The 11,138-nt window shown below is 46.1% G+C and overlaps 1 protein-coding gene across 2 annotated transcripts; it reads left to right on the top strand.

The window, feature by feature from the left end:
- Positions 1 to 2,729: 2,729 nt before the first annotated feature.
- Tlcd5 (TLC domain containing 5) lies at positions 2,730 to 10,556 on the top strand. Of its 2 annotated transcripts, none has more exons than XM_052757602.1 (3): positions 2,730 to 2,833; positions 5,423 to 5,597; positions 7,482 to 10,556. In XM_052757602.1, exon 3 carries the CDS (start codon positions 7,586 to 7,588, stop codon positions 8,018 to 8,020), a length of 435 nt encoding a protein of 144 aa, XP_052613562.1. In that variant the 5' UTR covers positions 2,730 to 2,833; positions 5,423 to 5,597; positions 7,482 to 7,585; the 3' UTR covers positions 8,021 to 10,556. The 2 variants fall into 2 exon arrangements, with proteins under 2 accessions (XP_052613562.1, XP_052613553.1); XM_052757593.1 differs by having other exon boundaries at positions 2,742 to 2,833; positions 5,398 to 5,597.
- The last annotated feature ends 582 nt before the right edge of the window (positions 10,557 to 11,138 follow it).

The following is an 11,138-nucleotide window of genomic DNA, read 5'->3' as shown; positions in this document are numbered from 1 at the left end:
TCTCTCTCTCTCTCTCTCTCTCTCTCTCTCTCTCTCTCTCTCTCCTCCCTCCCTCCCTTCCTTCCTTTCTTCCTTTGTCTTTTCTTTCACATCCTGGCCGAAGCTTCCCCTCCCTCCTCCTCTCCTCCCAGTCCTACCTTCCCACCCCATCCCCTCTGTGTCCCCCCCCCCCCCCCCCCCCCGTGCGTACGTGCATGCCCAAATCCACTCCTCCTGGGGCAGGTCTCCCATGGCATATCAAGTTGTAGGAAGACTAAGCACCTTCCCATGTATTAAGGCTGGCCAAGGCGAACCATTATGAAGACGAGGGTCTCAAAAGCCAATAAAAGAGTCAGAGACAGCCCCTGTTCCCACTGTTAGGAGTCCCACAAGAGGATCAGGCTACACAACTGTCACGTATATGCAGAGTGCCTAGATCAGTCCCATGCAGTCTCTCTGGTTGTTGGTTCAGTCTCTGTGAGCCCCTATCAGCACAGATTAGTTGATTCTGTGAGTTTTCTTGTGGTGTCCGTGACCCCCTCTGGCTCTTACAATCCTTTCTCCCCACTGTACTACTGCAGGATTCCCCAAATTCTGCCTAATGTTTGACTGTTGGACTCTTTATCTGCACCCATCAGTTGCAGGATGAAGTCTCTCTGGTCTCTTTGATGAGGATTCTGCTAGGCTCTGGTCCCAGAACACTCTGCACACAGGACAAATTGTAGGTTGAAGGTTTGGTGGCTGGGTTGGTGTCCCAGTCCCTCTACTTGAGGCCTTGTCTGCTCAGGTAGATTTTGAAACACAATTATTCCCGCCCCATACCAGGCCTACAGAACCACAACATTCAGGATGCAGTCTGTATATGTACGTTTTAAAATCACTTTCCAAGTAGTGCAGATGACCAACAAGCTTTGGAAATCATCTGTGTTGCTTCTAATGTAGTTTCCTATGAATTCTGGTCTCTCTTCCTTCTGAGAGGTTTCTTGTAGCACACACTGAATTTGCTACGTAGCTGAGAATCGAGTTCCTGATCTTCCTGCCTCCACCTCTTCAGTGCTGGGATTACAGGTGTGAACCATCCCAACTGACTTACTCTTTCATTATTTCAACCAACATTCATTATACCTGTCCCACGCTAGGCTCTAGGGAAACAGGTGAAAAGCCTGTCATCTTTGCCTTTGAAGGGTTAGCGTGATAAAGGACCAAAATGAGAACATTCACAATTCCTAGACATGGTCTAAACACATCTCTTCTAGAGATCTTCACTTCTGGGCTCCTTAGCACCCCGACACTGTCAGCCTTGATCGACAAGCCAGACTCTCCCCTCCCTACCCCCATTATTCTAGTTGACAACCCCCATGTATGTGTATGTTTTAATTTTGAGACAAAATATACAGGTTAGCCTCTAATTTACAATCCTCCTGCCTCAGCCTCCCAAGTGCTGGGATTATAGGCATATACCACTACATTACTCTCATACTTCTTGAAAATCACTATCCTCAGACCCAGAAAGAAACAAGAATTTGTCCAAAAATAAAATAAAGGTCTGAGAATACAGCTCAGTGGTAGAGATTTTTGTCTAGAATTGGGGCCTCTGGTTTAATCCGAGTATTGGGGAAGAAATACTCCAAAGTTAAATAAAGACAAGAGATAGTATTTATAGTGATTTCCATGTGCCGCTCATTATTATTATTATTATTATTATTATTATTATTATTATTATTATTATTTTGTTTTTTGAGACAGGGTTTCTCTGTGTAGCTTTACGCCTTTCCTGGAACTCACTTGGTAGCCTAGGCTGACCTCGAACTCACAGAGATCCGCCTGGCTCTGCCTCCCGAGTGCTGGGATTAAAGGCGTGCGCCACCACCGCCCGGCCGCTCATTATTTTATGTACTTAATAATGTAATCTTTTCAAATTTTCACAACAATCTATGAGAGAGACATTACTCTCTCCACTCTGTGATGAGGAAGGAAGCATTGATTTAACTTGCCCAGCTGCATACCAAGCAGAATTAACGTTAAAAAATGTGTATGTTTGGATCTGCAAGTGTGAGTACACCACGTGTGGTGCTACTAGAGGCCAGAAGAGCGTCGGATCCTCGGAGCTAGAGTTAGAGGCAGTTGTGAGCTGCCTGACATGGGTTCACGGAACTGAACTCTAGTCTCGTGCAAGACAAGCAAAGGCTCTTAACTGTTGAGCCATCTCTTCAGCTCCTTTTAAACCGTATGTTCACATCCAGATAGGGGCAGTGCTGTAAAGAGAGCAACCCAATTCCCAGGCCTAAGTACTTTTACTTTTCTGGCGCTCTGTGTCCTTGTTTTGCTACTCAGATTCAAGCAGGAGATCAAAGACAGGGTCTTGCATCACCCATAGGCTATTGTAGGTTGTGGGTGCTTAGTAGGTGCTCAGTAAATGCTTAGTGAAGAGGCTGTTCCATCTCACAGACGGCAGAATGGATCAGGATACTCTACTGCCGTAGAGGATTAGAGGTTGAATCCAGAGCCTCACACATGTTAGGCAAAAGTTGGACCACATAAAAAGCCAGACAGACACTAACTACATCCACAGCCCCATGATGATTTAAACAGACCAACAAACAAGCACAACAGAGCACCCTTCCCTTCCCTGCCCAAAAGTAAGGCCCTCCATCCAGCTCCCTTCCTTGGCCCAGCACACACTCTGCGTTCTGTCCTCCCAGCCAGCAGGTGCCCCTAGACCCCCGGCTCCTCCTCCGCCGCCGTCACAGCTTCGCCCCCCCCCTCCCCTCCCTCTACAGCTTCCTGTCGCCGCGATCCGGGCCCTGGGCTGTGGGCGCCCCGGCGCCCGAGGCTTCTCGGTGCGCTCGGCCAGGTAACAGCGCTCGCCGGCGGGATGGGCACCGGCCTGCCCTTGGCGCAGGCGGGGAAGGAGGCGGGCGGGCGGCCAGATGCGCTCGGGCTCCTCTGCCCCGGGGCGCCGGGGCCTCTTTGCGCCAAGCTCTGGGCACCCGGCTGGATGCCTAGATAACGGTCCAAGATGGGGCGATCCGGGCTGGAAGCCGGGCGTGCCCGGGGCCTTGGGGCACGTCCCACCGCGGGAGGCGATCTTGCTGCTGGCTTGAAGCCCCGGGCTGTAGCTCGCCCGAGGCCTGGAGCCAGGCGCCCGCCCAGCGCCGCTGCTCTCCGGGATGGAGGAGCCCGGGCACCGAGCTGCGAGGGCCTGGGAACCTCCCAGACCCCACACTGGACACGAAGGCTCAAGGTCACAGAGCTGCTTCTGCCTTTTACAAATGCCCGCTTTTTACTGGAGTGTTTGTAAATGGGCTACTGTTTCCTGTCTTGGGCCAGGGAATTAGGATTCAGAGAAGAGGACTCTAAAAATACTAATCGCCGAGTCCCAATCAGCTGATCCGCCTTACTGGCCAATGACCCTGGCCTTTCAAAGGAAGTAAGAGGGACAGCGCTTTTCACTAGGGTACTTTGTATGTCTGGCCCTTACTCTGAAGATTGGCCTAGAAGTTTCAGAAAATGTGTCTTAGAACTGAACTGACCTTTCCCCCTCCCATTTCAGCCCTTTTTCTGTTCCCTAATTTTAATTTAAACACATTCTTCAGGTTAAGTGATTTCCTTACTTACAGGTTTCTGATGGACACCTACTGTTTTCTTGAATGGGAACCTGATTTCTCATGAAAGCTGGACAAAACTTGCCCTTTGCCCAAGCTCTCTCTGGATAGCATTCCTGGGAGTGGCTCGTGTATTGAGGGGTGTCGGTCCGCATTTGTTAGAAAAGGGTTGAGCGGTTAAGTGCAGCCATGCAGAGAATTCCTGCAGAGATGAGACACGTAGCTGGTAGCTGACGTGTTTAGGATTTCTTTTTTATTTGTACTTTCAACAGAGGAACTAATGTATATTAACAAAGACATCTTAGTCCTTTTTGGAGTCTACTTTTGTATGATTAAAGTAACTCAGAGTTGACTATTCTTGTCTAAATGTATCAGCAAAATTTAAAAATCTAAGTTTTCTGACTTTAACATCTCTATCATTATCTATCCACCATCCATCCATCCATCCATCCATCCATTCATCCATCCATCATTTTGAGACAAGGTCTTACTTTGTAGCCCTGGTAGGCCTGGAACTCACTGCGTTGACCAGGCTGAGCTCCTACTCAAGGTGATCCTCCTGCCTCTGCTGCCCCAGTGCTAGGATTATAGGCACTTACCAGCTGCTTTGCCTCACTTTTAACTGCATAATTGCCTTGAGGATATTTTTGTATCTCAACATTTACTTAAAAATCCTTTTGCTTCCTTGTTGATAAATAATAGAGTTGGGATACCTTCCAAGAGGTCTGGAGTCTTTGTTTGGCTCTCTATTTACATTTGCCTCAAGTTTTGATTTTGACTGATAAACCTATGACCCAAATCCAGACCTCAGCCGAATTTAGTTTCAGCTTAACCACATTAAAATGCCTGGTATCATGTGACTTCTAGCAGAAACCAAAGTGGTATTTTATTTATTTATTTTTATTATTATTATTTTTTTATGAGATCTTTGCCTCTGTGTGCTGCAGTGTGTGTTCATGGTGTGTGTGTGTTTGTGTGTATATGTGTGTGTGTTATTCCTCTGTCCTGGTCGACCTTGCTCTTTGAGATAGGGTTTCTCAACAGGAATTAATCTTCTCCATCTCCCCAGCACTGAGATTACTAGCATGCACTGCCATGCTTTTTTTTTTTTTTAACATGGGTCTGGGACTCTAACTCAGGTTCTCCTGTTTACAGACTGAACTGTCTTTGCTCCCTTCCCCTTTGGTGTCTGATACTGGGAACTGAACCAAAGGCTTGCCCTGTGAAAGGCAAGTGCTCTACCACTGAGCTGCACCCCTAGTCCTTTTCCATTGTTTTGAGGCATGGCTTCTGTAATAGCTCAGGCTGGTCTTGAACCTGCTGTGTAGACCATGCTGACGTCAGACTTGGCATCCTCCTAACTCAGCATCCTGAGTAGGCTGAGATTACGGGCACACACCACTATGCCTGGCTAGTGCTGGGATTTGTGAAGTGCGAGTGCATTATCAGGTACCTGAGCCTTGCTGCCTGTGTATCACCATCCAGATTCAGGGTTCTCTGAAAGGTTATTATTGACATTGGGTCGTTAGTTAAGTGTGGAGTTCTCTTAATAATTCATCGGGCTGTTGCTGGTTTCCGGGACACAGCTTTCATCAGGTGCTGACATAGTATTTCCAGGGGGCTTGCAGTCATAAATACAGCAGCCACATTTATGTCCAAGAGTCTTGGATACATATATAGTAAAGAATTTCAGTAAAGGTCATGCCTTCATATCATTTTAGAGTAGCAATTCGGGCATATGCACAACACGAGCCGCTGCTGTTTTCTTAGGGTGCATCCTTTGTTTTCCTGGTTTTGGTCTCTTCTGTCATAGGATGGCATTAAGTCTGTGTCTGCAGGTGCTGTGCAGCCTGGGAGGCTGGCTCTCACTCTATACATCTTTCTGCCGCCTGAATAAGCACCGAAGCTATGAGTGGAGCTGCCGGCTGGTGACCTTCACCCACGGAGTCCTCTCTATAGGCCTGTCTGCTTATATTGGCTTCATTGATGGCCCTTGGCCTTTTACCCACCCAGGTAGGTAGAAGGGACAGTAGAGATTTTTCTTAGGGATTTATGATGGGGGCACTTGAAAAAATAGATTTGTATAATAATGAAGAATAATTTCCCTTCTAATAATTTGTATTGCAGTCTTCATTATTAACTTGGATGTTGTGTATGTCACTACTGGCCTCTGCTTTTCATAACTCTTTTGTACTGTTGGGGTTCTTTCTTTTCTTGTCTTTTTTTGTGGTACTGGGGATTGAATCTAGGGCTGTGCACATGTTAGGCACTGGGCTGTGTCCCTCTTCTCTTCTCTATTTTCATATATATATTTTGAGAAGGTCTCACTAAGTTGACCAGCCTGGCTTGGCTACTCACTTGGTAGTCAAAGCTGGCCTTGAATTTATGATCTTCCTGCTTCAGCCAGCGGAGTAGCTGGGATTATAGGCTTTTGCAATTTTATTGTTGATTTTTTTTGAGGCAGGTTCTTGTTTTATAGTCCAAGCTGACCTCAAATTTCTAATCTTTCTATCAAACTGAAATGAAACAAATTCTGCAGTTTTGTGTTTTATTTGAAGGTCCTTAATGATTTTTAAATATGTCAGGTCATTGTACTTCATGTCATTGAACATGAGGACACTCTGGGAGTTCTCTCTGGAGTCTGCTTTCAGGATGGGTTAGAACTGCCAGTGTCCAGTAACGCAATCCTCTGGGTTAATCAATGAATCTGAGCTGGGGGGTGTTGGTGGTGCACACCTTTAAGTGGGGGCAGAGGCAGGTAGATCTCTGTGATTTTGAGGGCAGCCTGGTCTACAGAGCAAGTTCCGGGACAGCCAAGGCTACACAGAGAAACCCTGTCTCAAAAAAAAAAAAAAAAAAAAAAAAAAAAAGAAAGAAAATAAACAAACAAAAACTCCCCAAAACAAACAAACAAACAAACAAACAAAAAACCAAAACCAAAGGAAAAGAAAAATAATGAATCTGATGTATATGACAGAGTGACCCAAGAGTCTGGGAACAGACCTTTAGCTGGTTAAAAGGGAGGGAGTTAGAACATTCACTAATTTTGTTAAAAACAACAAAATAACTGTTTTATATTCTTTCACAAGAATACTGTGGTTGAACAGTCAAATCGCTCATTGAAGTCTTTGAGGTTTTATTACTATGTTATTTTTCCTGATATTGTTTTGAGACGGTCTTACTGTGCCGGCTTGCCTTGAGTTTACTCTGTAGCCCTTGTCTGTGATCCACAACCTTGGAGGCTGAACCAGGAAGACTGCTAAAAGTCTCAGACGAGCCTTAGCTACAGAGCAAGTACTAGGAAGACCCTATCTCAAAAACAACAACAACAACAACAACAGCAACAACAACAATAACAACAAAGAAAGACCACAGTTTTAGACTTTAGGTTTGTTGATCTTTTTGAGACAGGCTCTCAAGTAATCCAGGCTGGCCCTGACTCTGTGTGTAGCCAAGGTTGGCCATGTCCTGATCCTCCTTCTTCCCCTAACCGAGTGGTGGAGTTATAAGTAAGGGTAGATATTATGCTTTGTTTTATTGTTATCATTTTTTAAAGTTTATGCCAGGTGATGGTGGCACACACCTTTAATCCCAGCACTCAGGAGGCAGAGAGGCAGGTGGATCTCTGAGTTGCAGGCCAGCCTGGTCTACAGAGTGAGTTCCAGGGCAGCCAGGGCTACATAGAGAGACCCCCGTCTCAAAAACAAAACAAAACAAAACAAAACAAAACAAAACAAAACAACAACAACAACAAAAACAAGCAAGCTTGTGTCTGTCATTGCTTTTGTCTTCTTTAGTGGTTCAGACAAAAGGGTTGGAAAGACAAAGGCAGAGGATCCCTATGCAGGTGGCCCGATTTCCAGCCCTGTCGTCTTTTTCTGTCTTGGTTTGTTTCAGGCTCACCGAACACACCTCTCCAAGTTCACATTCTGTGTCTTACCTTGGGCTACTTCATCTTCGACTTGGGCTGGTGCCTCTATTTCCAGTCCGAGGGTGCCCTGATGCTGGCTCACCACACACTCAGTATCTTGGGGATCATCATGGCTCTAGCACTCGGGGAGTCGGGCACAGAGGTCAACGCAGTCCTCTTTGGAAGTGAGATCACCAACCCCTTGCTCCAGATGCGCTGGTTTCTCCGTGAAACCGGGAACTACCACAGTTTCACGGGAGATGTGGTGGACTTCCTCTTTGTGGCTCTGTTCACTGGTGTGAGGATTGGTGTGGGCGCTCATCTCCTTTTCTGCGAAATGGTCTCCCCCACACCCAAGTGGTTTGTGAAGGTTGGGGGGATAGCGATGTATGCTGTGTCTTGGTGCTTTATGGTTAGCATCTGGCGCTTCGCGTGGAAGAAAAGCATCAAGAAGTACCATGCGTGGAGAAGCAGGAGGAATGAGGAGCGACAGCTGAGACATAATGGGCATCTCAAGACACACTAGCCAAGGCTTGTGCCTGGTAAATGGATTGGGTTGAATTGGCCATGGGATCAGGATCAGAAACAGAACCAAGCTTATAGAGCTTAAGAACTGAGATTCTAGTGCACTTAGGTTTCGAAAAAGGGCTAAATGTATCCATCGCTTTAGTCAGTTTCCAAGCTAGGCATATGCAGTATTGAAACACTCACTCCTACACTGGTACTTGCACATCCTCAATGGTGACTGGCAAGTGGCGTCGTATAGTGAGGGCCGTTGCCACTTGCTTTTGGGTCCCCTTGTTCATGAGAGGAGGCCTGCTAGATATTCAGACAGCTTTGAAAAGAACTTGAATCAAGTCAGTGCTGTCTCTTGTTCCTTTGGAAATAACTCCTGAGTTCCAGGAGACCTTTTAAATATGTTCAGCCCATGTGCTATAAAGGGAGGGACTTGCAGGAAGGGACATGCGTGTGACATTCAGGCATCTGCAATGGGATCTGTTTTGCCAAGAGGGACAGAAGGCCAGGAGGGAAACTAGCAATGTTTGCCAGGGGATTCCCACTGAGCCTCCCGACACTGACTGTGTCAGAGGTTCCCAGGGACACCCTTGGGTTCCATGATTCATCAGGAAGACGCGGGGCTTAGCTTATAGTCTCACAGCTCTGATTTGTGACAATGAAAGGCTACCGAGAAGACTCAGCCCAGGGAAGAAGGACCTTTGTCAAAGCCTGTGGGAGCTAGGAGTTTCTGAAGTCTCCTGTTTGGATATCGAGGAGTGATTCATGACAACACACATGAAAGCCATCAAAGATTTGGTGCCCAGGGCTTCTACTAGCCGTAGGTCATGTAGGCACCTACTTAGCACAAGACAACATTCAAGATTCCTCACAGCGGGGGTTAGTGAGCCAGGCTAAACCATTTCTGCTGGGAGCCCTCTCTAAGTTGCAGCTCCTAGGTGCCAGCCAAGGGCCAACATTACAAGCAGACCTTTGCAAAGGATAGCAGTTCAGGCCTGCTGTGTTAACTCTTGTGTGCACAGAAACCGTAGAGTTAAGGCTCTGGATGCAAGATGAATGAGGTGTGGGTAGATTTAGATTTACTTAGTCCTGTTGTACGGGTTCTGCCCTACCAGGAAAAGTATGCCAGTTCTCAGGGCTTTTGTGAATTAATCTGCTAGGCATGAGAGGCCATGGCTAAATTCCATGGGGATTTACCATGTGGATTCCACTGTACTTGAGATGGAGTTCAGGTTTCAGCTCCTGGTACATACTGCAAACTAGAACCAAAGATTTCAATGTACGTATTGGCCTCAGGGTGATGAGGCTATCTCCTTCCTTCCTTCCTCCCTTCCTTCCTTCCTTCCTTCCTCCCTCCCTCCCTCCCTCCCTCCCTCCCTCCTTCCTCTCCCTCCCTCCTTTCTTCCTTTTTCTTTGCTGCAGATCCATTCCCCTTTTATCGCTTTTTTCCCCCTCTCCTGAGATATGGTCTTGCTTGTATAGCTCAGGCTAGCATTGAACTCTCCTCCTGCTTAAGCCTCCTCAGTGCTAGGATTACAATCCTGTGCCACCATGCCTGGCTCTAATGTAGGGCTTTAATGAAAAAAGAAAGTATTATTTATGTATTTGTTATTTTTACTATATTATTTAGATCAATGGTGATTGGCTAATTCAGTTGGTAAGCCAGGAAATGGTGCTACTGAAGCAAGTGTCAGTCCATTCTCTAGTCACTGGTGACGCTAACCCAGTGAATGACCTTAAAATTGATGGTACTGGCTACAGAAACCAGTCATGGGGGAGAGGTTGGAAACATGTAGACATTCTTGCAAATGGAAAGGCACTTTAATGGTGGGACCTTTCAGGTGACTTTTATATAGTTAAAGGGGTTGCTTTGGACTCTGGGGCCTTTTTTTTTGTTTTCTGGAAAGATAGCATCATACCCCCTTTTCTATGATTTGTGTCCCAAACATGCCGGTGTGTTCCTTTCCAGCCAAACTGTGGGCAGAACTGGAAACTGGGGAATGCTGATTTCAGCAAAAGCATAGTCAAAAAGAGTGGCTTGGCACACGAGCATGAAGGAAAAACAAAACCAAACTGGCTTTTTATTTTGGCACTGTGCAACCCACTCCAGACCAGACTAGTGAGCAGGGTTAATCTAATACTGGCTCTTTTCTCCCTTACCCCTCAGAAGTAAAGACTGTAGATCTTTCTGTCTGAGGCAAACTCAAGGGAATGTAGGTTTTTCTTTATTTATTTTTTGATAACAAGACACCTGAACAAGTGGTAAGAGGAGGGGATTCCTCATCTCAGCTCTCCTTGATGTTCTAACTAGTAACTATGAAGACATTTCTCTTAGCAGACAATGTGAAGGTGACTCAGCAGTTAAGAGGTCGCCTGTTTTTACAACACAGGTAAATGAAGGGCAGATTAGTGTGATGTGTCCCCGGACAAAAGGAAATACTTGCATTACTGTGTAATCATCCCTGATATTGCTCAAGAAGGATTTATATTTCAATACAATTTGTACTAAATTTTATAAAAATAAAGTAACTTTTTATAAACCCAGAGTCTGCCTTTGTGTCTTTGTGGTGGCTTTGTCAAGAAAAACAGCCCTTGGCTTGTAGAAAGGTTGACATCTAGTCATACTTAGTGGTGACAGTAATCTGCTCTTTGGCATTTAATCATTCCTATTTTTTATGTGGAAGATAGCCATCAGCACACAGAAAATAGTTTGCCTAAAGAGGAAGGATAGCATTCTGATTTTGCCACCTGCTTGAGAAGTTGCCCCCTCCCCCTCAGGCTTCAGGCATGCTAGGCAAGCACTGTACCTCGGAGCTATATCCTCATCCCTGTCCCTCTCTTTCAGTGACAGGGCCTCATTTTGTAGCATAGGCTGGCCTGAAACTCACTGTGTAGACTGCCTCCAAACTCAAAGTAATTCTCCTGCCTCAGCCTTCCAAATGCTGGGATTATAGGTGTAAGCAAATATTTAGAACAGTCCTGGACACAGTAGGTCCTTAATAAGCACCTTGAAACAATGGATAAGAGGACATATGTGGCTTAGAGGAAGTCTCATTGGAAGACTGCATCTCCAGTGACTGGGTCACTGGTGCCACCTTCCTAGGTAAAGGGCTAAGTGTATGATCTAG

Source organism: Peromyscus californicus, unplaced genomic scaffold (assembly GCF_007827085.1).
Source record: "Peromyscus californicus insignis strain IS unplaced genomic scaffold, ASM782708v3 Scaffold_11__1_contigs__length_118956290, whole genome shotgun sequence".
Taxonomy (NCBI): Eukaryota; Metazoa; Chordata; class Mammalia; order Rodentia; family Cricetidae; genus Peromyscus; species Peromyscus californicus.
Note: the sequence above shows the minus strand (reverse complement) of the source record. Positions and strands in the feature narration are given on the sequence as shown.